The following is a 26,470-nucleotide window of genomic DNA, read 5'->3' on the forward strand; positions in this document are numbered from 1 at the left end:
AACTTTTGTTCTGAAACGAAAATCTTTATTGTTAATTTGAAAGCATTCTATCCATGTACTCAAAACTTAATAAAACGAGGAAGAAACAGAGTTTTGAATCGGTGAAATAAGTTTTTGTCATTTTAGAGCTATGTCAGAAAAAAATCTGCCTGATCAATCCTCGTTCTAATTACATGTGTTTCGAAACGGTTCTTTTTTAATGAGAAATGATGAGCCTAATTTTACAAACTTTTGATTTTTCCTCAGAATAACTTGAAATAACCGAGAAACTTATCAGTGGCTTTTTGCCCTTCATCTTGAATCAAAATAAATAAATTCAAGGCAAATTCAACTTTATCTTCACTCGTCTATCCATATTGATAGCCTAGCCTCATCTATTCAGAGTCAGATAGAGCGTAATTACATATTCAACCCCATCGCACAAACAGAAACACATTGCATCGGAAGAGCTGAAGTCGTAATAAGGTTGGAATATTAGTGCGGTAAAAGAAGAACGCTAGAAACGGTTAAAAAATGAATTTTGGTAGTGCTAACTAGGGAACTTCGTGGAGTCAATTTGGAGTTATGGGACGTGGCCTATATCATTAGAAAGCTGAGAAAATGCTTATTCTAAATACATACTCAGTTTTCGCACTCGAGGACTGGTATTCTAGAAAAACGAGGTCAAAGTTTGTACAAATAGAAAATCATTACCTTTTTAACAACACGCGAAAATTGTAAAAGGTGAGGAAATAATTTCTATTTTTCTAACTTTGACCTCATTTTTCTCGGATACCGGACCTCGAGGGCAAAACCTGATTCTATATTTGGAATCAGAGTTTTTTCAGCTTTCCAATGATAAAAGTCACGTCCCAGAACTCCAAACTGACTCCATGACCTTCCCTAGCAAGTTACAATTGACGTAGCTAGAAAAAAAACAATTTTCTAAAAAACGAGATTATTCAATCTTTTTCAAACTTCCAATGTATGTATAACCAGTTTCATTGCACTACTGCAAACTATTGCTAACATTATTTTTCTTCTATAATACCTATATTTCGAAGCGGTTAAATAATGTAGTACCCAGAAACTAATCCGTTTCCATTCTCGTGCACCCGGCTTCATCTGCTCCGTTACTCTCCTACCTGCCTCCTTCCCGCTCATTCATTAAAAAGGGGGACCCGTAGGGTGCAATTAGGCTATCTCACGACGTCTTTTCCTCTCCCTCTCTATTTTCGGTTTCTCCAAGTATTGATTTGTGCTTTTTGGTGTCTTTTAACTATTACGAAAGGTCCATAACTGACATTAAATTTTTCAGGAGATGGTAAAACCGCCAGACCAACATGATGCAGAACCAACATTCACTACACTAACAAAAGTGAAAACTGTGGCAACCGACAGAAAATTGCAAGCCGTACAAGAAGCGAGACGGTGCATCGAACGGGAAATGATATTTCGGAATGCGGGAAAACGGATCAGAGGGACGCCGTATGGTTCGAAAGATTTTCCCATCTACTTTGCGTTTCAGGTGAGATTTCTGTTGAGCGCGTTTGCTGATGAGAGTAGCCCATAATTGATCAAATTAAAAATGTTTCAGAACGAAAATCTGGAAGACTACGAAATTGTCAGTATTGGCGAACAGAAGTCGGGAGAATGGTCACCAATAGGAGCGAACGGAAATCATGGTGGGTGTTATAATTGATTTATGTTTCACTGTTGTCTGAAGATAGGGACAATTTTTTAATGTCAATAATTATATCATGTTTGAGGAGATAAAAATGTTATTCACGCAACCGGAACAATTTTAACGCTCCACCGAAATAAAAATTCTCTCGAAAAGTCGGTTTTTTCACTGCATCTCATTATTTTCCGTGCAATTTTGTTCTGTTTCAAAAGAGATGTAAAAGTGGTTTCGCGCAAATAATACTAATCACCATTCTGTTCCAATTTTATACACTGCACAGTCTCCCAGTCTCCCAAAAACAACTGCAAGGAAATTTTTGATCTACTCACACAAAACGAAAATTTTGAGAAATTTGCAGGTCTAAAACTGCTCAAGGTCGGAAGTAAGAAAATTTCAGTTTTAGAATTATTCTGACTGCATTATCTACCTATTCAATGCAAAAAATCCTGGTTTCAGATTTTATTTCAGGTCGAAATGGCAGTTTTTCATTTTCGATTTCATTAAAATCTATCAGCGTTTTCAATTCTCAATATTATCAAACAAATGATAGCTTAAAACATGCGCCAGAAATTTTTAAACATTTTTGATGGATGGCACCAAATTTGGCTCAGTAATTTTTGAGAAAACAACAAAAAACCACAAAATTTTCGGAATTTGATCGATTTCTCGAAAACTACTGAGCCAAATTTGGTGCCATCCATCAAAAATGTTTAAAAATTTCTGGCGCATGTTTTAAGCTATCATTTGTTTGATAATATTGAGAATTGAAAACGCTGATAGATTTTAATGAAATCGAAAATGAAAAACTGCCATTTCGACCTGAAATAAAATCTGAAACCAGGATTTTTTGCATTGAATAGGTAGATAATGCAGTCAGAATAATTCTAAAACTGAAATTTTCTTACTTCCGACCTTGAGCTTTACGCTAAAAATTAAAGTAATACAGTTTTAGACCTGCAAATTTCTCAAAATTTTCGTTTTGTGTGAGTAGATCAAAAATTTCTTGCAGTTGTTTTTGGGAGACTGGGAGACTGTGCACTGAACAACAAAAAGTAGCAACGAAAATAAGTTATAAATTGGAGAGTGTGTCACAGTGATCTTCATGGAGCTCATAATTTTAGAAGTTTTAGAGTACGTACTACGCAGATCAGAATTATAGCTACAATTTTGTAGTCTTTCACCTTTTTTCTCTGTTGATAGGTATACGCGATAAAAACGATGTCTGAAAAGTTGCCAGTTGCAGAAGGAAAAGGTAATTAATACGACAAATAGAGTCACTTACCGGTGGCAGATGAATTCTAAAGAAGTCGGCAAGAATGTGTTGTGTGTGGTTACAGTGATTTTGCTGAGGACTAGTGTAGTAAGGATTCCAGCTTCAAAAAACAGTTATCAGAAGGGAGTACTTGACGAGTGTAATGTGTAGGAGTAGTTGATCGCTTTGTTTATAAACCCACATTATTAGAATCTAGGTGGCAATCTTTTTTGTTTCCGTTAGTCAGGGTTAAATGGAAACAAATGAGTATCTCCCACAGACTCAAAGGAAGATTGCAGGGCTCTCCCTATTTCATTGAGAATTTCTGAGACGCTGTGACTCTCTGAAGGGTGTCCGTGCAAAAAAGGTCAAACTACTAGAGTGTCGTATCGCGAGACGATTCCAGCTGATTCCAGCATATTCTCGCAATCGTCTCGTTTTGCTCTGTCTCGTTTTGTCCAGCATAAAGTTCAGCATATTCTCGTTCAGCATAATTCAGCAAAGTTCAGTTCAGCAAAAGTTCAGTTACAGCATATTCCAGCACGTTTCATTTATTTTTCATTCCCGCATAATTTCATGCCGGACATTGCGAGAATCTCGCGAGACGAACGTGAATTATTTTTCTGTGAGAAAAATCTATGCTAAAGTGTTATTTCCGTGATCTTTCATTGTGAATCAAGTACAGTGTTCCTTCATTTTGAACTTTTTTTGAAGGTCACGGTTCTAAAAATATCAATTTTGCTTTATTTTCAACATTCATTTCGTAAACATTTGCATGAAAATATGATTAGAAACGTCAAAATTAAATTTCTTTATACGAAAGAATGGCCACGTTCATCTCGCGAGATTCTCGCAATGTCCAGCAAGAAATTATGCGGGAATGAAAAATAAATTAAACGTGTTGGAATATGCTGTAACTGAACTCTTGCTGAACTGAACTTTGCTGAACTATGCTGAACTTTATGCTGGACAAAACGAGACAGAACGAAACGAGACGATGCTGGATTCAGCTGGAATTCTCGCAAAGTGCTGTAACTGATTCTCGCGAGACGACACTCTACAAACTACGCAAGTTACAAAATTCAATAAAATAATCTTATGATAATTAGTGCCTTCTAAAATTGTTCCTGTTTCACTGTGAGCTGAAAAAGTTTTCATATTTTTTGACTGGTACTTTGCCTATGACGCACTCGCAAACCTTAACCTCTTTTGTATTACCACTGAATTGGTCTTATACTATATTTACTGAATTTCAGAACCGAACGGGAATAATCTCTGCCATCCTCTCACAAATACTCCGACTTCGTCTTCCTCTCCACTCTCCACATCTTCATTTTTCATATCTGCCCAGCAGGCAAACGAAATGTTATCCAAACCAATTCCAAATGAAATCGAAGCGAACACCAAAAAGATTTCACTAGAAATGAAAATCTGGTTCTCTTTAGAAATCTGTTCACAATCCTATTTTGCTGTCAAAATTCTGAACGTCGATCGAGGAAGACTTCATTCCCTTATGAGAGACGCAAGGGATTTCAATACTTTGAAAAGTGGGAAGGATTTGTATACAAGGATGTATAATTGGTTGAAACTGTCAAGTGGGGAGAGGGATGAGCTGTTGAAGATGGATCTGTTCGGGAATCATCAAAAAGTCGTCACTCCAGTTGGTGGATCCGTGGTGACGGTGGATGAGAATGTTGTTTCAGCAGCTGTGGTGGAGGTTCCAGACACACACAACGAGGTTGACTTGTATGAAGATGGTGAGTGTTATAATCTCTAGGAGTCCGGGACATTTTGAAATCTAAATCTCGCAGTTTCAAAAATTTCTGTTTTATGACGAGTAGTTGTGCAGTAACTTTTACTTCCGGAACATTGACACGATTTTGTGAACAACCCGTGCAAAAATGAGCTTTTTTCACAGTCTAAAATTTCAATTAGCGAGCTTAGGTTCACTGTTTCAGATAACAGATAGAAATGTTATTTTTACATCCGCAACAGTCATTTTCTCAATTTTATATCATTGAAACTTCGTTCACTGTGCTCCTTTAGAAATGTTTCTAATAAAAGCATGCATGAAACATAATATTTCTAAGGTGTACTAAGGTCAACTCTGATTTTTTCATAGAATAATGTATGTATGTGTATCTATGAGTTTATTTTTACATCGAAATAATTTTTCATTCGGTCTGAAACCCGTTGAGAGCGATCGCAGGTGAGTTTGAGCATTTCGGTGGCTTAGAAATTCGACTTCGGCCTTCGGCCTGGTTTTTAAAATTTTGTCGCTATTTTCGCTCTTTTTTGTTGTTTTCTTTCAATGAATTTGATTGTAAACGGCGAAAATTGATAAGAACGCTGCAAAAATAGTTTTTAAAAATGACGAAAACCTGAAAAACCCAATATGTTCGAAGTGAAATCTCTAGAATGTTCCACGGCCTGAAAAATTTCCAAAATGCTTCGCTGTTTTAGCGGGGTTTGAAAAACTCTTTCGATATGAAATGGAACTCACAGACATTCATAAATTATTCTGAAGAAATCAGAGTTGACCTTAGTGCACCTTAAAGGGTTTTTGTAGTACTCTCACCTATGAAGAATTTTTATTGTAGATGTTTAGAATCTTTCTAATAGAAACATGCATGAAACACGTTTTTTTTTGAATACAAGAAAACCCAATGCTCATTTTTTGCTCTGTAACTTGACAAAACCGTAAAGCTTGTATCAGAAGGCCTTGAAACCAAATGTTTATGTTCTGAAAGAAGGACTGAAGTCATATTTTTTATTTCAGCTTATGATGCTTCAGACAATTTTAAGAAACTTTCATAATTGGAGCATATACATAAGTCGGAATTTTTGAAATAAAAAGATTTTTGAATAAATTTTTCTCAACAGTTTTTTCATAAATTTTCAACTTCGCTGTGAGCTTTTACAAAAAAAAATGCAGTGTTGCGAAATTCCAAGAGTTGATATGAAAATTGAATGAATCTCCTAATATTGTTAGAAAACGGAAAAATTGAAGAATTTCTGAGAAATTCAACAGGATTTCGACAATATTAAATTGTTTATCAAATTATTAGCAGAAACTGATTAAGTCGTGTGTCAAATGGGTTTTTTGAAACAGTTTCAAAACGAGTTACGTAAAAAATCGACCAGTTTTTTGATTGAAAAAGCCAATATGCTCCAATGATGAAAATTTTTTAGAATTGCCTGAAGTATCATACAATTTAGGACGGAAAAAGTACCGAAATCATGACAAAACAGTATCAAGTGACAAGTGTACTCGTTCAGAATGTTTCTAATAGAAACATGCATGAAACACAATTAAAAAAACAAAAAACATGAGAATTTCTAAAGCTCGTTTTGGCTCTGTAACTTGGCACACCCGTAAAACCTATATCAGAAAAACTCGAAACCAAATGTTAAAGCTCTGAAGTGCTTCGTCACTAGTTGCCAGCTCCATTATAACAAAAGTAAAGAATCTTTCAGAAACAAAAACCGATTATGCAGGCACTCTCCTATTGGAGTAGCCCTCCTGAAACCATCAATGTGAAACATTATAAACATTAAATGTATTTTTTTGTTTCAGAATATATACTTCCCAGCGACCCGTCATTCCTTCCAAAACCAGATTACATTCCTATGACGTCATACTCTCGGAGCCCACCTTACTCCTCTCCTTCTCCACCACTCCCACCATCCGTCAACCGAATCTCTGCGGACACAGCGTACAGGCTTCTCAACAACCCCATCGACTACGTGGACACCTACAAAATAGCTGCGGAAATCCTGGATTGGTTGAAGACGGCACCAGTGAGTCGAGACTGGTTCGCAGGGAAAATATTGAATCGAACAAAACGAACACTTTCGGATATCATCAAGCATCCAAGGGATTGGAAGGATTTGAACCATCGGACAGAGTATTTCATCAAAATGTACAACTGGTTGAATATGTCCGAGGAGCAAAGGTTGCAGATTATGCACTGCTATGGAGCGAGACCTTCGAAGTAAGTTTTTTTTCAGATTTTCTGTTTATACATGAGCATATTTTCAGATCTCAATATTCCTTCACTTTCATCAATCGATAGCATCATGTGAAAACTACAATCATCACTGTTTCACATTCTTTTTTTCAGTGCCGACCAGAATGATATTTCGTTAGCCATTTCAGAGCTTGCCTTTATGATTTTGTTGTGAATCTTTTTCGTGCATACTATACAAAACTATAAGTTTATTTTTGTAGTTGACAACTTTATTGTTGGAAATCATCCCTACGGCAGATTGAATGAATTCAGACATTTTGAGGCAAAAATATTGAAGATCTGGATTTGTACAATATGCACAAAGAAAATTTGCAAGAAAATCTCTCAAACTTGATTTTTTTCGTTGAAAAAGGCCAAGCGACATATAATTCTGGCACCGGCATTATGTTAATGTCTTTCATCTTTCATATTTATTTTTACCTAACGTATTTTCCAGATCCATGCTCACAATCAGTTCAATTTTCTATCTCAATAAAATAATATTTCATTATCAAAAAAACCCTGTTTCAGATTTCTGAATTTAGATTTGGTATTTTCGATTTTGGAATCTGGACTCATCTCTTGTGCTCCGATCGCAAACTTCTGATATAATAGTTCCGTTTCCCTCCTCTGTTTCACCAGGCTCTCGTCTCACTGTTCCAATACAATATTTACGTAGACCTTCAACAAAAACCGTCTGTCCATGACAGGTGTGCAACCCGGTGTGACACCGAAAAAGCGCGCGAAAACACATTGTATAACGTCCGTCATATCGTCAGACATAACCTTCATTCATCCCCCCCTTTTCATTGTCCAGTTATTGAGTATTTATCGATAGGGCACGTTTGTGACTCGATCAGTGTTATAGCTGTCCGTTACCTCCGCTTGAAGTAAATTTTTCAAATTACTTATTCATTTTACAAGTGTTTTGAAACATGAGAAAACAATTTTTTTCGAGTTTACATTTCATGGTCTCCGAAAAAGAAAATGCAAGGAGAAAATTTTTTGATCTACACACACAAAACGAAAATTTTGAGAAAATTAAAGGACCATTTACGATTTCGTTACTTTTTCCAGTTTTCCATTCGTTTTTTCCCCTTTCCACTATTATCAATTTCCACTTTCCAGATATGATTTCATACAAAAACGTCGATGACCAACAGCCTGCCGACTACACATTGACCGAACTCACAACAGTTCAATATCCGTTTTTCACTCACAGAATCCATCCAATGAGACAGGAATCGATTACGTGTAGTGAGAGGAAGATGTTGATTGAGGAGAAGAAGTTTGAGAGGAGACAGATGAAATATGGATCAGGGCAGCAACCGACTTCTAAGACGCTATTGGTAAGTTGACGGGAAAAAAAACTTGGAAGGTCAACGAGAATCACTTTTCAGAACGTTAACGCATCTTCAAATGTACACGAAACAGAAACGAATCGATTTCAAAGAATTGTGGACTACGAATCAGAGAAGTGGGCAATGGGAACGGGAGAGAACATGAATCAAGAGATTGTTGAAGGTAATCTTGAGAAAAAGTTAAGACTGGAGAAAAATGAAGCAATTTTTCCAGAACCAAAAGAGTCAACCTCTCGTCAAAACCTCCGGCAGCCATCCCAGTCGTCTATGGACAACTTCTCTTCTCTTCCACTATCCAACGCTTCCAATCCATCTCCTATGACTGTCAAACAAGCAATCAGACTCTTGACTCAACCAATCCCTAGTCAGATCAATGTGAACACCACGGAGATTGTTAAAGAAATCAAGGAGTGGCTCGCGTCGAGCAGTTACACCAACAAATTTTTCGCCAGTAACATTCTGAATATCAAAGAGAAAAACTTGACAAATATCTTTGCTCAGAAAAGAGATTTCAACTCTTTGAGAAATACCAAGGAGACATTCATCAAGATGTACAACTGGTTGGAAATGTCGGAAGATGTGAGAGCGGAAATGCTGAAAATGAACTTGTATGAATATGAGAACAATGAGTCAACTCTTCATGACAAGAATGGTAAGTCGCGGAAATTCTATATGCCACAAATTTATAATACTCAAATCTTTTCAGAGCCTCCAAAGAAGATCATCCGTCAAGATCCAGCAATTATGACTGCCGAAAGAATCGATGAACTCATGAACCAGCCAGTTGCCTACATGAGCACCAAAAAGGTTACCCAGGACATTAAAGAATGGTTGGCAAGAACTCCAACTACACGCAAATGGTTCGCAGAATCGAAGGAGTCAACCTCTCGTCAAAACCTCCGGCAGCCATCCCAATCGTCTATGGACAGCTTCTCTTCTCTTCCACTATCTAACGCTTCCAGTCCATTTTCAATGACTGTCGAACAAGCAATCAGATTCTTGACTCAACCAATCCCTGCTAACATCAATGTGAACACCACGGAGATTGTTAAAGAAATCAAGGAGTGGCTCGGCTCGAGCAGTTACACTAACAAATATTTTGCCAGTAATATTCTGAATATCAAAGGGAATCATCTGACAAATATATTCGCTCAACCGAGAGATTTCATTTCTTTGAGAAACACAAAAGAGGCATTCATCAAGATGTACAACTGGTTGGAAATGTCGGAAGATATGAGAACGGAGATGTTGAAAATGAATTTGTATGAAAATGAATCACCTCTTCAAGACGAGAATGGTAAGTCGCTAAGATTCGTGATCCCTCAAGATTAGTCATACATTTTTAGATACTCCAAAGAAGATTTTCCGTCAAAATCCAGCGACTATGACCGCCGAAAGAATCCGTGAACTTATGAACCAGCCAGTTGCCTACATGAACACAAGAAAAGTTACCTCGGATATCAAAGAGTGGATGGCAAGAACTCAAACTACACGCAAATGGTTCGCCACGAATATTATGGGACGAGCGAAAAGAACGTTGGTAATAAATCTGAATTATCCAAAAGAGTGGGAAGAATTGACGAGAGGAAAGGAGGTTTATGTGAAATTGTATAATTGGATGAGGATGTCGAAAGAGGAGAGACAGGATATTATGAGATTCTATGGATCTGAAAATGTGGAAGAGCAGGAATCAGAGGACGAGGAGTCGAAATCACTTGATGACATCCTCAAAGAGTTGAGACGACAGTTTTCCGAGTGCAATAGGCAGTAACTTCAATTGTTACACTAAATCATCTCTGAATTATTTTATTTTTATTTCATTTGTTCAGCCCTTTTTAAGCTTTCGTCCAAATTATTTTATTCCGTTATTTGCGACTCGAATACATGAAAACTTATTTTGTTTATGTTTCAAATGTTCTATATTTAAAACTTTCTGTTCCTATAAAATTTCGAAGACTTTGTCCAAAGTGTTTCTATTGGTTTCTTTCAGATGAGATGATTGCGAGGAATCCCGGATTCCTGTTTCAGTTTTAGATGTCTCGTTTTACAGATTTGTTTTGAAAATATTATTCCGTTTCATATCAAACATTTTTGCAGTTTTCTAAAGATTGTAACATTAGAATGGCAGTGTTTTTCTGGATTTCGGAGACTTTAAGAATAACTTTTCAACATCTTCCGTTGCAGAGAAACGGTTTCAGCAGCTTTGGTAGGTGCGAAAAAATTGGATTGTTGAGAAAATTGGATTGATACTAGCAACATGAACATTATTATCTTACCGTTTCGGTAGTGTTTAATGACTTTTCAGATTTTAGAAACTTGTTCATCATCAACACTACCATCTTTAGCGTCTACCAGAATTCACCGGAATGCGAACTTCCGGTTTAGAAAAAATCACTTCCACGCAACTCTGCCGTCTACTGCTCCTCTTCTCACAGGTATTTCAAAACAACCCCTCCCTTCCAAATTCAAATTTGTTTCTTTGGACCATCCAAATGAAAATGACACGCGCAAGAGGAAAGCAGATGCTTTATGTACCTGCATTTCCATTTTTTGAAATCCTATAGTCAACAGAATCAGTGAGTCTGACAGTCTCCAGACTGTACATAATACTATCCCATTGGAGCAGCAAATTTCTGTTTCAATGAAGGTTCAAAGTGTGAACGGTACTTTGTTGATAGTAAAATAGCGATTTGTCAAACTCGTCACAATGATCACGTATTAAAATAGAAATATCATTCCATGAGAGTATTATCTGTAACTTTTTGTTTTGGTGAGCACTCCTCTTTCTTTATGCTCTCGTTCTCCCCAACTTCCATCACTTTGGTTATCTCTCTGTTTCTCTCGGTCCACTTATCTGACTAATGTAACGAATATCTACTAATAAGGAAATAAGACATTTATCAATAAAATTAGTCAATATTTGTTTCAATACAATAAATTGAATATGTTGCTGAAAGAGAACACATTCGAGATAACAACGAGTAAGGAGATCTCTTATAGTTAAATCACCTTTAAACAGAAGAGAAAATAAATCCATACATATCGATATAATCACTATGCATCGAGAATGACTCTCCAGAATGAAAACGATTATTACAATAGTGAATGCACAGCCAAGTTCAACAAGTTTAACTGACTAGAGTATAATGCACAAAAATGAATGCACCAATGCAGAAACTTGATAAAATTGTATTTTGATCATCAATGGGTTTCACCAGTGGCTTTATAAAAAACTAGAAACATTTTTCTACCGAACTGGACACTTTCACTAATTTTTTTTCATCCTCATTCTTCTCCTCTCAAACATTACACCTATTACTGCCCCCTCTTAATAATGTGTGCACCAAAACAGTAATCGTTGGTATCAAGAAATGGCTAGAAAAGTCACAGGCAACAAAATGTTCCTGCAAAATTGAAGAGATCTTGAGAAATACTAGAGCCAAGATATGAACGATCCGAAGAATTGGAGGTACCACATTTCGTAATTTCTTCATTTCTTGAATCCTAAGATTATTTTGTCAGTCACTTCTTTCATGTAACCTTTTGTGTAATTTTAAAATCTTCTATTTTTCTATTCTTCCTCGCCTCCGTATTTTGTTTCATTCCAGGATTTCTATATCAAGCACTATTATACATTAATAATTTTCTAATGAAAACTCTTCTTTAAAAGTTAGTTCTGAAACAGATTGCAATGTTTTTGAAAAACTTTACACCTGCTTATTCAGAAACCTTCTCAGAGTCCTTCAGTTCAGATCAAGAAGAAAAGCGCGTAAAATATTTGACCTACCGTTTCACATCCACTACAAGAGAACTCTCATTTTTTAATTTTTCGTTTTTGCCAGAATTCTCTCTTTTCTCTTACCCACATTTTCCTCTTTCAGATATGATTCCAAACAAAAACATCCACAACCAACAATCTCCCGATGGAATGAACTACACATTGACACAACTCACCACTATCAAATACCCAATCGATACGGATGGAAATTCTCGATTTGTCCGAGGAGTTGGATTCAATGAATGGGATATTGTGATTAAGGAGGATAGATTCGAGATGAAGAAGACTCCGTATGGTTCAAGAGAGCTCCCGATTCATTTCGCGTTTTCGGTGAGTCTCCTAAGGTTTTCTTCTAAAATTCAGAAGCATCACTGAATTATTCCTTCCAGAACGAAAGCGACCATCAAATAGTATCTAGAGCAGAGACCATCAGATTCAACGGACGTCACCACAAACTACAAAAATGTACAGGAATGAATCAGAAGAGAAACTCAGAAGTTCAGAAAGGTGAATTCAGAAAATCTCCAGTTTCAGATAATTCATTTAACTTGTATTCATTTTCAGCAACAATTCGAGCTAAACGGAAACCAATCCAATCGCCAATCGATTCTTCATCCACTCCTCCGCAACATTCTCCTCCCATGTCTGTCGAACGAGTCATCGAAATGCTCAGCAAACCAATTCCTTTTGAAATCCACGTGGACCCCTTGAAGATAACAAAAGATATAAGGGATTGGATGACAAGTAACTCGTGTTCTCAAGGATTCTTCGCTTCGAATATTCTGAATGTTTGTCGGAGTCGCTTCAATTATTTGCTCAACTATCCAGCACTGTATGGTATATTGAAGAGTGGGAAAGAGTATTTTGTCAAAATGTATAATTCGTTGGGAATGTCAAAAGATGAGAGGAATCAGATTATGTCGATGGATCTATATGGAACCAGAAGTATCGGGAAAGTGAATAAAGCAGTTCAAGTTTCGGAAAACTCGGAAAATTTCGTAGACATAGATGGTAGGTTACTGTATCTAGAGGATGTCAAACTCATACTTATTACTTCAGAGCCACCAAAGAAGATCTCCAGAAAACGTCCAGCATCCGTCAGATCAGACACATCTTCTGAATCCTCTTCATCACCTTCGTCCCCCACTGCATTCACTCATCAAATGATCACTGAACTCCTCAACAAACCGGTCGACTTCGTTGACACTAAACGAGTTTCCGCTGAAATTAAGGAGTGGTTAGTGGAATCTCAAGCCACACAAGAATGGTTCGCCTCCACAATAGTGGGAAGAAATAGAAGAACTATGGGACCGGCTATCAATTATCCAAGGGACTGGAATGACTGCGCAAGTAAAGGACAAGAGACGTTCATGAGGATGCATAATTGGATGAAGCTTTCGGAGATGCAGAGACAACAAATTATGAGGCAGCATAAGTTGAAAAGTGATAAGTGCCACAAAACCACGATCACCTCTATGAAATCCTCAAAACGAAGTTGTCGAAATGCAACAAGTGATATGATTATTTATTCCAATCATTGAACAGTTCTTCCCTTTTTCTTCTTGATTGCCTCTCCTAATTATCACCCGTTTCTTTCATAACATTTTTATTAATAATTTTTTGGGGAACTGATTTTTCTCTTGTCACTCCATTTATACAAATAAAATAATAAATTATTCTTCACAAATTGGTTCTTGTTTCAAAATGCTATGAAAGGTGTTAGTGTTCGCTACTCAAACTAATCATCTGTTTGGATTTAACTCAGTGCTTTCTTAAAATCGGTAATTAGAAAAGAATAGAATTCGTATGAAGAAAATACCATTCTTCTCTAATTGTTTCCTGACACCAGCTGAAATATTTACGAAACTTTGTCGACTAACAAATTCAAAAATCATCTTCAGATAGAACGAATTCCATAATCTTTGACATTTTTATAATCTGCTGTTTCTCTACCACAACATGAGAAGTTTCATTATTTCGTTTTGCTGTATTTTCTGTCTGAGTTTTTCCTGTACGTCTGTAACTCGTATAATCTCTCAGAGGATTGATGAGTAGAGTACCGTAGTCCCACCATGAAGTGCAGTAGAGGAATGGTTAGAGGGATTGCAAGCAACACGTGTATCGTTTGCCATGTTCTAGAAGATGTGCAACTGATGAGCCAAGACTGAAAATTATGTTTATATTGTAGAGAATATGAATCCGCGAGGTATACATAGAAAATTCATTCGTAAAGTGAGAATACAAATTAGTACTCCCATCTCCCATCGATAGATCACTTTTCTGTTTCATTACTTATGTTTCTTGGACTCATCTTTTCTGAACGTACTCACTCCAAATTCTCACCCCAAATTTGTTTCATACGTACGGTACCGCTATTGGTTTTTTTGTCATAACTGATTTCAAATCGATCCGATCACAGATAAAAAATGTCGAACACACTTTTTTTCGAAGAATACCTAATTTTCCAATCATTCAAAAAATCGGAAAAAGAGTGCGCTAATAGTAAGATAATTCTCTCAGTGTCTCCTGAAATACTTCTCTTTTAATGGATTTCTGAAACAGGTTGAAATATTCTTTTTTTAAACACTATTTTCTGAATACAAAAATAATCTTGATGACTTTCAGATCGAACTGTGTCATCGATTTCTCACATTTTTAGCTACTGTTTCTCTACTACAATATGAGAACCCGCATTATTTTATTTTTAGTCAGACGGCAGTCCCTTGAATAGTCTCAATGGCCAACCTACTTAACTCCTTAGAGATGTTTTGAAGCAACTCCTCTCCTCTCCAAACTCGAATTCGTTTCTAAGGGCCCTCTAGATGGTGCTAACGCAAAGCAGATTGCACACGTTACCAGTTTCTCATTGGGCCTAGATCATGCTCACTGTGTTCTCCATTTTTCGAAAACTTTTGTTCATATTTAAATTTTAAAATACATCAAAACGAACCAGAAATTGTAACAAGAACGCATTGGGGACGAAACAAATTTCAGTTTCAATAGGCCTTTTTATATAAGGCTGAAACCGAGACATTTCAATGCTCACATTCAACATTTATTTGTTCTACGACAAGCTTTAAATTGACTTGAATTTTGTATGGTTTCAAACAGTCTCGGTTTACAATTGTCTAGTTTCGAAACGTCCTACATATTACCGTTTTGGGATAGGTGTGATTAATTGCAGAGAGTGAGAGTTAACATCATAGGTCTACCTCATGATCTCATTTGTGTTTTCTTCAAACTGAAAATTCTGTCTATTCGCATTATCTAGTTTATACATAGGTCTTCTCTGTGTTTTCCCCTCTTCCAAGGTAATCATTATCACCTGTTACTTCCCACCAAAATGTTCTAAATTTCATGATTTCTTATCTTTACATTGTCAGCCACTTCAATCTTATAACCGTTTCTGAAAGTTTACTTATAAAATCTCCATTATTTACTGTCAATTTGATCCGTCGATCGTACTATGTTTTCCAATTACTAAAATAATCTTGGTATATACATGAAACTGAAAAATGAAACTGTCGTCAATGTGAAACATCCAGTTATCATAAATCCTTATCATGATAGTTTCCTGAGATCTTAAAATCCTGTGAATCAAAGATATTGCATTCAAAATAATGCACGAATTTTGACCTACCGTTTCACATCCACAACAAGATAACACTTATTTATTCATTTTTCGTTTTGATCTCATGAAATTTTAGACCCCCTTTCTCAAATAATTTTTTGTGGTGGTAGATCAAACATTTCCTTGCAGTTCTTTTTCGGAGACTAGGAGACAGTTCCTCACTAGGGAATGATCTAAACTGACCGTGGAGTTCAGAAACGAGACCTAGCAGAATTGAAAGACAATCGAATTTTAATGGGAAATCAGTTTTCAAAAATTACTGAATGGCCTCCAGAATCCAGATATTCTGGTCTGAAAATCCAAAGTTAATACATGTGATTCACTCAATTTTTCACCCAAATTTAGCTGTGTTTCGTCCCAAATATCACGGCACCTAAAGATAACTTTCGGCCAGCGATTCGTGGTCGAGTGATGAGTGCGTCTGACTATGAAGCAAGCTCATGAAGCTCGCGAGACGAAACTCGCAAAATTCCCGATTTCCCGGTTTCGGCTCGACTCGGTTCGTCCCGGTTCGTCTCGCATTCGGTTTGTCTCGATTCGCAAATTATTCGAAAAGTTCATTTCCCGAAAATTACTCGCAAAGTTCGCAAGACAAAGCAAACTGTTCGCATGTCACGCGTTGATCATTTCTACCAATAATAAAAAAATTAACATTTAAGAAAAATAAATGGAAATGAGAGTAGAAAAAGTTCACGATTTTAAATACCAAATGTTTATTTTCAGAAAATCAACGGTAGGAATGATCAACGCGTGACATACGAACAGTTCGTTTTGTCTTGCGAACTTTGCGAGTAATTTGCGAGAAATGAACTTTTCGAATAATTTGCGAATCGAGACAAACCAAATGCGAGACGAACCGAGACGAACCGAGACCGAATTCCCGCGGGACTCGCATGAACTCTCGCTACTCGCGGGACAAGGTGTCTTGCGAGGCGACACTCTAGATCGGATACGTTATGTTCCTGCGTTTCCATTTTTTTTAAGACCTATAATTTAATCAACAGAATCGAACTGAAAAGATAAGATATCACGTAGTGAGTCTGACATTTTCGAAACTTTATCTTTACTAATAATATTCAGCAGATCTGTCCGTCTGTCCGTATGTCGCCGACTCTAGCGCCCTCTGTACTGAACCGTTTTTAATGAAACTTACACAGATCGTTTGGAAATTTTCCCCGGATGATGCCCGTCTATTTTTTTAGTTCAAATAGTTCGAAAATAGGTCACTACGTGAAAAAACGTGGTTTTCAAGCCTTTCAGTGGCTTTCATTTCCGAAACAGGGAAAGAGGAGTTCACGGGAAAAATAGTTATAGAACTTTTCCATTCTTCAAATGAATTCATTTCTTCACATTTTCGTATGGTTTTGGAAAGTTGTTCTACGAATCTTGGGTCAGATCTATTCTGCAAACTGTTTTTGCTATGAACAACCAGATGTGGACGAGACGAGTCATGTTGAAGTGTAGGTTAGATAATATTCAACTGATTTGTTAGCAAGGAATCTAACTTGCCGAAGGTGATTTTCATCCTTTCGAAATTCCGAGAAAATTCTAGAAACTTCTTGACACAGATGAAGTCTGTGAGGATCAGAAGTAAATAATTTCTGATTGGTTAGTAATATTAGAAGATGATAGTGGGATATGATTGGTTCTTGCATCTTGAACAGAGTTGACCGGAATTCTGACTTCCGCTTTCCGCCACTTTCTTCATTCCGTTCAACACTGATCGTGAAGGACGAAATTCTAATTGATCTGTCTATCCGAGTTGAGCGGAATGCGGTTTTTGAAATGGCGGAAGGCAGAAGGCGGAAAACGGAGTAAACATTTTTGGGCGGAAAACGGAAAACAGAAGGCGGAATTTTAAAAAAATCGGCGGAAAGCGGAAAGCGAAAGGCGGAAGAAACTATTTTGGCGGAAGGCGGAAAGCGAAGTAAACATTTTTTGGGCGGAAAGCGGCAAGCGGAAGGCGGAATTTTAAAAAATTGGCGGAAAGCGGAAAGCGGAAGGCGGAAGAAACATTTTTGCCGGAAGGCGGAAAGCGAAGTAAACATTTTTTGGGCGGAAAGCGGCAAGCGGAAGGCGGAATTTTAAAAAATTGGCGGAAAGCGGAAAGCGGAAGGCGGAAGAAACATTTTTGGCGGAAGGCGGAAGAAACATTTTTGCCGGAAGGCGAAAGACGAAAGCGGAATGAAATTTTTTGGGCGGAAAGCGGCAAGCGGAAGGCGGAATTTAATAAAAATCGGCGGAAAGCCAAAGACGGAAGCAACAAATTTCTTGGCGGAAAGCGGAATGAAAAAAATGCAAAAAGGCGGAAGGCGGAATACAATGTCGTTTTTAAGAAGACGATTTGGCCTTATTTTGTTGCAAAAAGCCCTTAAAATGGTTAAATTTGGGTAAAATTTTGTTTTTTTCTTCGGCAAAAACTGATAGCTTTGCTGCAAAAAAAACCTCAAAAATAGCAGCAAATTGGAGTCTGCGAATAAATTTTTCAAGCTGATATCCTCTAGGCGCAAGGCGGAAAAGCTCTTGAAATAGCGGAAGGCGGAAGGCGGAAAGCGGAATAAAAACATTTCGACGGAAAGCGGAAAGCGGAATGAAAAAAGTGGCGGAAGGCGGAATTCCGCTCAACTCTGCTGTCTATGTTTCCTTAAGAATATTTGTGAAGAAAAAAATCGCTTCATATTCCACAGGAAAGATAAGTCATTGAGAAAGTTTGTCGAAATCTTATCAGTAAAGCAGAGGTGCTTTAATTGGTTTCTATCATAACGGGCTGCTTAGCCTACAAAAACTAATAACAAGTGAAAAATTTATACGATCCAGGAGTAGGAAAAATTATGAAACCTCGATAGTCTGAACCATTTGAAAAGCGCCGCAGGCGCTGAAACACCCAGAAGGGTGGAGAAGAAAAGGAGGTTTAGCAGCCGTTAGGCTGCGTTAACCGACTGGTACAATCCTATTGGAGCAGTGATTTTCTGACTGTATACGTTGAAAAATAGATTCAAATTTTAGGAACTTGTTTAGCGTATTCTTCCACACGCATATCAATCCCGTTTACTTTTCCAAATTTCATACACTCCTATTGGAACAGCGGATTTCTGTTTCAAAAACGTTCAAACTGTGAACGGTATTTTATTGTTAGTAAAATGGTTGAGAGAATTACCTGTAATGGGGTTATTCACGTCCGGAGAAAAAGTTTTTTCCCTCGATTCATTTACCGGAAAAAACGGCGAAAAACGGAAAAAAAAACTATTTTTCCTATGACAAATTTGGATGGATCTAGAGAAATCCTTGAGCCAAGGTATGAACGATCCGAAAAATTGGAGGTACCACATTTCGTAATTTCTCGATTTTCTAAACGCTACGCTTATTTTGTTAGTCACTTCTTTCAAGTGACCTTATATGGGAGTTGATTTCTAAAACCCTTTTGTTTTTCTGTTTCTCCTCGCCTCCTTCTTTTGTTTCATTTCGGGATTTCAATAACAACCCTTTTCTTATCATTCTCTAATAAAAACTCTCCTTTAAAAGTTAGTTCTAAAACAGATTTCTACATTTCTGAAATACTTTACACCTGCCTTGTCAGAAATCTTCTCGGAGTATTTCAGTTCAGATCAAAAAGAAAAGCGCGTAAATATTTGATCTACCGTTTCACATCCACTACAAGAGAACTCTCATTTTTTAATTTTTCGTTTTTCCCATTTTTGATCGTATTTCCTCTCTTTTCCCACCCACATTATCGTCCATCTTTCAGATATAATTCCAATCCGAAACAACCAACAATCTCCCGATGGAATGAACTACACATTGACACAACTCACCACTATCAAATATCCAATCGATACGGATGGAAATTCTCGATTTGTCCGAGGAGTTGGATTCAATGAATGGGATATTGTGATTAAGGAGGATAGATTCGAGATGAAGAAGACTCCGTATGGTTCAAGAGAGCTCCCGATTCATTTCGCGTTTTCGGTGAGTCTTCTAAACGTTTCTTTTAAAATTCAGAGGCTTCATATAATTATTTTTTCCAGAACGAAAGGGAGCATCAAATAGTATCTGATATAGAGACCATCAGATTCGACGGACTCCACCACAAACCACAAAAATGTACAGGAATGATGCAGAAGAGGAGTTTGAAGGGCAAGTTTAGAGAATTCAGTTTCAGAACTTCCATACAACTTGTACTTATTTTCAGAGACACTGGAGAATTTTCCGAATCCGTCCCAACCACGAATCGCTTCTTCATCCACTCCTCCACAACATTCCCCTTCAATGACTGTCGAACGAGCCATCGAAATGCTCAGCAAACCGATTCCTTCTGAAATCAATCCCATAAAGATAACAGAAGATATTCGAGATTGGATCGCTTCAATTATTTGCTCAACTATCCAGGACTGTATGGTACATTGAAGAGTGGGAAAGAGTATTTTGTCAAGATGTATAACTGGTTGGGAATGTTAAAAGATGAGAGGAATCAGATTATGGCGATGGATCTATACGGAATCAGAAGTGCCGGGAAAGTGAATAAAGCTGTTCAAGTTTCAAAGGATATGAAAATATTTGTAGACATAGATGGTAGGTTACTGTATTTAGAGGATGTCAACCTCATACTTATTACTTCAGAACCACCGAAGAAGATTTCCAGAAAACGTCCAGCTTCGCTCAGATCAGACACATCTTCTGAATCCTCTTCATCACCTCCGTCCCCTCCTGCATTCACTCATCAAATGGTCACTGAAATCCTCAATAAACCAGTCGACTTCGTTGACACTAAACGAGTTTCCGCTGAAATAAAGGAGTGGTTAGTGGAATCTCAAGCCACACAAGAATGGTTCGCCTCTACAATAGTGGGAAGAAATAGAAGAACTATGGGACCGGCTATCAATTATCCAAGAGACTGGAATGACTGTGCAAGTAAAGGACAAGAGATGTTCATGAGGATGCATAATTGGATGAAGCTTTCGGAGATGCAGAGACAAGAAATTATGAGACAGTATAAGCTGAAAAGTGCTAAGTGCCCCAAAACCACGATCCCTTCTATGAAATCCTCGGAAAGAAATCTTCGAAATGCAGCAAGTGATATGATTATTTATTCCAATTGTTGAGCAGATCTTCCCCCATAGTTACCTCTCCTAATTATCACCCGTTTCTGTCATAACATTTGTATTAATAATATCTTGGAGAACTGATTTGTAGCATTCCCTCCAAGTTTCACTCCATTTATACAAATAAAGTAATAATTTAGACATCTTCTTCAAAAAATGTTTATTGTTTCAAAATGCTCTGAAAGGTCTTAGCGTTCGCTACTCAAACTGATAATCTCATAAGATCTTTTAGCTGTTGAACCCGTGCTTGCCTAAAACGGTAACTAAAAGAAAATAGATTTTGCTAGACCGAATAGAGCTCTTATCAGTGTTTCCTGATATTTATTCATTTTTATTGATTCCTGAAACCGGCTGAATTATTCACGAAACTTTGTTCACTAAAAAATTCAAAAATCATCTTCAGATTGAACGCAATCCATAACCTTTGACATTTTTTATCTGTTGCTCTACTACAACTTGAGGAGTTTCCTTTTTCCGTTTTGTTTTTTCCGCTGCAGTTGTCGGCTTTTGTTCGTTCTATTCGAATATTTTCCTTTCGTGCCATCTCACAAAGATTCTTATTGATGAGTAGAGTTACCGTAATCACACCATAAAATGCAATAGTGGAATGATTAGATCAAATATTAATTTACATCAAAATGACGCAGAAAAAGTGACGAGAACGTTTTGGTGGACAAAAAAAATTTCAGTTACAGTAACATGGAATGTACTTTGATTGCCCCCCCTAAAGTACCGATTTTTTTGGCTCATTTGATGAGTTTTGCGAAGAAAATATGAACCGCAGAGGGTTTTTCTGTGACGTGACCCGGTTTTTGAAAAATTGAGATTTTTCGAAAAAAAAAATTTTTTTCGAAAATTTTTGAAAATCATTTTTTTTCACTGTTTAGAAGTGATATTCTAAAAAAGGGATTATAATGTATATGTAGCAAATTTCAAGAACTTTCAGAAAAAAAATAAATGTTGTGAAAAAAAACTTTTTGTAAATGGCAAATTTTTAAAAAACTGACTCCAACTCAAAATTTCAAAAATTTCAAATCGTTCTAAAAAAATTTAACGAAATAATTCATTTTTTTCCCGTTCAGGGTAGAAAGTACAAAAGATGTACATAATTTATATGCAAATATTTCTAGGTGTTCGAATTCATTTACGAGAGAAATTTCAATTTAAAGGTTTTTTTCAACAGTGAAAAAGGGTGTGAAAGATAAATGGTCAGATCTCTAATAGGACATTCATATTAAGGGTAACTAGTTAAGATTTTGTATTTTGATGATGTATTGTTTTTTATTTAAGAGTTTTTGTGTCGTCCTGTCAACTTTCCTATTCAGAAAATGTCTTCGAAAATCATTAATTTTTGATATTTTGATCTTTCAAGCACTCATAACTTCTTCAAAACTGATAGAAAAGAGTTGAAACTAGGAGAACATGTTTTTAAACGTGTTTTTGTTCAAAAAACTCAGTTTTGGGCTATTTTTAAACAAATTTTTTTTTCGATTTTTCATAAGGGGGGACCCCATGAAATTTCGTCAGGAAATGAAAAAAAAAAGTTTTTCTAAAAACGAAAAAACAGTTTTGGGTCGTTTTTAGAAAAACTTTTTTTTCATTTCCTGACGAAATTTCATGGGGTCCCCCCTTATGAAAAATCGAAAAAAAAAATTTTGCTACATATACATTATAATCCCTTTTTTAGAATATCACTTCTAAACAGTGAAAAAAAATGATTTTCAAAAATTTTCGAAAAATTTTTTTTTTTTGAAAAATCTCAATTTTTCAAAAACCGGGTCACGTCACAGAAAAACCCTCTGCGGTTCATATTTTCTTCGCAAAACTCATCAAATGAGCCAAAAAAATCGGTACTTTAGGGGGGGGGCAATCAAAGTACATTCCATGTAAGTGTTTTTATATGAGTCTGAAACCGAGGCATTTCAATGTTCAAATGTCTCGGTTTCCAATTGTCTCGTTTTAAACGTCCTGTTACCATTTTGGGATATGTGTGACTGACTCCAAGGAATGACAGATAGCGTCATAGGTCTACCTTATGTTCTTATTTGGATTTTGTTTTGTCAATTCTCATTATCTAGTTTATAAATTTGTTCCAGTTTTTTTCAGGTCTGAGTAAGGGCTTCTCTGTTTTTCACCTCTACATTTCGGATATGATTCCAACTAGAACCAATATTGACCAACAATCTTTTTATGACATGAGTTTCACGTTGACAGAACTGACAAATGTCAGGCATCCGGTTCACTACGGTGTTCATTAAAGGAATGAAGCTCCTGTCCGATTCAATGAATGGGATATACTGGTGAAGGAGAATAAAGATGGTTCCATACGGATCAGAAGACCAGCCGATTCCGTTCTACACGGAAAGGAAATTAGGAATCGAAAATAATTTATCCGAGCCAATTATGTTTCCATGGTGAAACCGAGACTCAGATTCCGACAAGAACATTAAATTAAAGGTTCACTAAGATCAACTGTGATATTTTCATAGAATAATGTATGTGTACCTGTGAGTTCATTTTCATATCGAAAGAATTTTAAAAATCGGTCTGAAACCCGCTGAAAGCGATCACCGGCGAGTTTCGGCATTTCGGTGGCCGGTGAAAATTGGAAAATTGGCGTTATGGCCCAGAAATTTGACTTCGGCTGTAAGTTAATTACTTCATTTCTCTGAGTTCATTCTCATACCGAAAGAATTTTTCAATTCAGTTCAATCCCCGCTGAGAACGAAACAGTTTCGGCATTTCTGTGTGGCCGTAGAACATTCTAGAAATTTCACTTCGAAAATGTCAACATGGCCGAAGTCGCGAATTTCTAGGCCACCGAAATGCCCAAACTCGTCGCGTTTTTTGGCACTTTTTCCAGGCCCGCGACATATTAACGAATAGCCATCCGGCCCGTAGTAGGACACAGACATAGAACTCTCGAGATCTACATTTTGGTATCTTTTTCAGCTCATAATATTCATTTTGACGCGAGTTACAAGCCGGTTACGAGACCATTTCGGCCCGGTTTGCAAGTATGCCTAACAAGATGTTTATTTTTCGTAGAGGACCCTCCAGACGCGTCCAGGTCGCGCGGTATGTCTTCTTATCGTGTCACTATCTATTTCTGGTTCATCGATTTGCCGTCACCGATTTGACGTTCGTCGCCGTCTCTCCCCACTGTACCAGACACAGATTCCTTATTCATTGATTCCTACTCATTTGTATTACCTCTCCTTATACCGACATGACGACGGGTTTGCCTCTTCTCCGTCTTCCTTACCTCGTTCTAATGGGATACTCTCCCTCTCCTCGCAAAGCTTCCAAAAATTGATGAAGTCATTGTTTCAAGCGGGCGGAGGTTCTACATTCTTTCTTACGAAGACTCACTTGAAAAAGAAAAAAACTTCTAGTAATTTTGAGAACTGTTTTGTCAGTATCGTCTGCAGTCAATGTTTCCCATCGCTTTCAAAACCCCAATCATCTCCGAGAAATTCTCAAATGGAACTTGGACTCGTTGGTTTTGAATCAGCATCCGTACAAACCATTCAAGACATTTTCTCTTAATGATTTGTTGGTTACAAACGCTAACGCATTGGAACTTCATGACGTGACACTCTACGTCAGAGACCTGAACCGCTTCTTCAAGTTGTGGATGAAGAAAATGTTTAATCCTCGACTGGAATATTTGCACGTGAGAACATCCGACGGCAATGTCAACAAGGATATCCTTCTAGAAGGGCTCAACGCTGTTCAAGTTTCTCATGAGACAAAAAGAACATTCCGGGTTTTGGGAAACGTAAAACAACAGTATTCGTGGGAGAAGATTGCCGCCGAATTTGATATAACAAGAGCCGACGGAAGAACAGCAACAATCAGATTTGGAGAATCCCATAGAATGGAATCTATTTACTTCTACGTTTGGCCAGGATCTACTAATGATCAATCTCTTCTCGTTTCTCTATTCATGTGTATGTGTTTTTTTTTCCCTGATTTTTACGATATTGAAGATTTCAACTCTTTAACTGTTTTCTTTTTTTGTAATTTCTGCATTTTTGTGTATCAATTTTGTTTTACCTGTCTGTTTTTTTTTGGTTTCCTGTGGAGTGCTTTGTTATTCTGTTTTTTGTCAATTTGTCTCTTTTTCGAATTTCTGAAATAAAGTTTTGATATTCATCTATATACATGAACATTTTGACAATTCTTATTTCGAATCCTTTACAGTTATCAAAAAACAATTTTAAAAGTTTTTTGATATGTTCTGGCTCGTTTCGATAGAATAGACAGCGTGATTCTGAAAAACGCAACGCGAAGGAAACATACTCACGTAATTTTTGGCGCGTGGGTGGCACCTATCTGGGAGTTAGCCACGAGTTTCGGGAGTTAGCCGCTGGAAACGGCAGTTAGCCGTGAAAAATGGCAGTTAGCCGAGGTAAATGGCAGTTAGCCGGTGTGGCACCGAATTGGGATCGAAACGGCAAATAAGGTCAAGTCGGGGAGTATCCGGCATCTAAGTGGCGTTTGGCAACTAAACGGCGCCCTTGTGGCGGCTTGGTGGGCATCGAAGTGGCACCACGTTAAACATAGTGGCGCGCGGAAATCGTGAAATGTCGGCTGCTGCTTTTTGATAATATTTTGATATATTATATCCACGACACGAATTTGAAATCTGATCTGAAATTTGCCAGAGTCATCACTAAGGTGGCTTGCTCTCACGGCACGATTAAATACATGACCTGAGGACAATCTAAGAGTCGAAGTTCTCGGAAAACGGCCACTTTTGTTCTTTCATGAAGAAATGATACAGACACATATCAGTATTTCAAATTTAGCGCACATGAAATCAATTCCAGTTAGTTAAGAGATTGGAGAGAAAAAAGTGAAAAGTAGCCAACGAATGTTTGAACTCAGGCCACACAAATTGTCACAAAACGTCGTCTTCCACTTTTAAATCGCTTAAATAAACTACCGACTTTCAAAATGTTTGAAATATTTGGCACCTAAGCAGCGCGGTATCGGCGTGTAAACGGCATGTAAACGGCAGCTACATGGCGAATTCCTCCCAGGATAGGAAACTACCGAAACGGCAGTTAGCCGACGAAAACGGCAGTTAGCCGACGAAAACGGCAGTTAGCCGACGATTTCGGCGCGGCTGCCATATGTATATATGTATATGGCAGCCGCGCCGAAATCGTCGGCTAACTGCCGTTTTCGTCGGCTAACTGCCTGGATATTACGTGAGTAGTTTAAAATAAATATAAGTTTCTACTAGAGTATCGTCTCGCGAGAATCAGTTACAGCCCTTTGCGAGAATTCCAGCTGAATCCAGCATCGCCTCGTTTTGTTCTGTCTCGTTTTGTCCAGCCTAAAGTTCAGCATATTCTCGTTCACCATAGTTCAGCAAAGTTCAGTTCAGCAAAAGTTCAGTTACAGCATATTCCAGCACGTTTAATTTATTTTTCATTCCCGCATAATTTCTTGCTGGACATTGCGAGAATCTCGCAAGACGAACGTGGCCATTCTTTCGTATGAAGAAATTTAATTTTGACGTTTCTAATCATTTTTTCATGCAAATTTTTACGAAATGAATGTTGAAAATAAAGCAAAATTGACATTTTTATTTATTTATTTATTTATTTTATATACGCACTCGAGGTACGTGAAAAGATGAGTTCAAATGAGTTCAATATCTTC

The 26,470-nt window shown here is 37.3% G+C and overlaps 4 protein-coding genes across 4 annotated transcripts; all 4 read left to right on the forward strand.

The window, feature by feature from the left end:
• Window positions 1–1,300: 1,300 nt before the first annotated feature.
• Window positions 1,301–6,991, forward strand: GCK72_012749 (uncharacterized protein; the record flags this gene model as incomplete). The annotated part of the gene is made up of 5 exons (XM_003097376.2): window positions 1,301–1,507; window positions 1,577–1,664; window positions 4,172–4,672; window positions 6,493–6,910; window positions 6,958–6,991. The coding sequence occupies 5 exons, from the start codon at window positions 1,301–1,303 to the stop codon at window positions 6,989–6,991; spliced, it is 1,248 nt and encodes a 415-aa protein (XP_003097424.2).
• A 1,064-nt stretch (window positions 6,992–8,055) lies between these two features.
• On the forward strand, window positions 8,056–10,057 carry GCK72_012750 (uncharacterized protein; the record flags this gene model as incomplete). Its single annotated transcript, XM_053729370.1, has 5 exons — window positions 8,056–8,274; window positions 8,326–8,449; window positions 8,501–8,938; window positions 8,993–9,583; window positions 9,633–10,057. 5 exons carry the CDS (start codon window positions 8,056–8,058, stop codon window positions 10,055–10,057), a joined length of 1,797 nt encoding a protein of 598 aa, XP_053584142.1.
• Window positions 10,058–12,169: 2,112 nt separating this feature from the next.
• Window positions 12,170–20,794, forward strand: GCK72_012751 (uncharacterized protein; the record flags this gene model as incomplete). Its single annotated transcript, XM_053729371.1, has 8 exons — window positions 12,170–12,394; window positions 12,454–12,571; window positions 12,629–13,075; window positions 13,124–13,507; window positions 19,441–19,661; window positions 19,721–19,833; window positions 20,035–20,264; window positions 20,313–20,794. The coding sequence occupies 8 exons, from the start codon at window positions 12,170–12,172 to the stop codon at window positions 20,792–20,794; spliced, it is 2,220 nt and encodes a 739-aa protein (XP_053584143.1).
• Window positions 20,795–23,415: 2,621 nt separating this feature from the next.
• Window positions 23,416–26,145, forward strand: GCK72_012752 (uncharacterized protein; the record flags this gene model as incomplete). The annotated part of the gene is made up of 3 exons (XM_053729372.1): window positions 23,416–23,440; window positions 24,214–24,747; window positions 26,096–26,145. The coding sequence occupies 3 exons, from the start codon at window positions 23,416–23,418 to the stop codon at window positions 26,143–26,145; spliced, it is 609 nt and encodes a 202-aa protein (XP_053584144.1).
• Between the last annotated feature and the right edge of the window lie 325 nt (window positions 26,146–26,470).

This window comes from Caenorhabditis remanei, chromosome IV (assembly GCF_010183535.1).
Source record: "Caenorhabditis remanei strain PX506 chromosome IV, whole genome shotgun sequence".
Classification (NCBI taxonomy): Eukaryota; Metazoa; Nematoda; class Chromadorea; order Rhabditida; family Rhabditidae; genus Caenorhabditis; species Caenorhabditis remanei.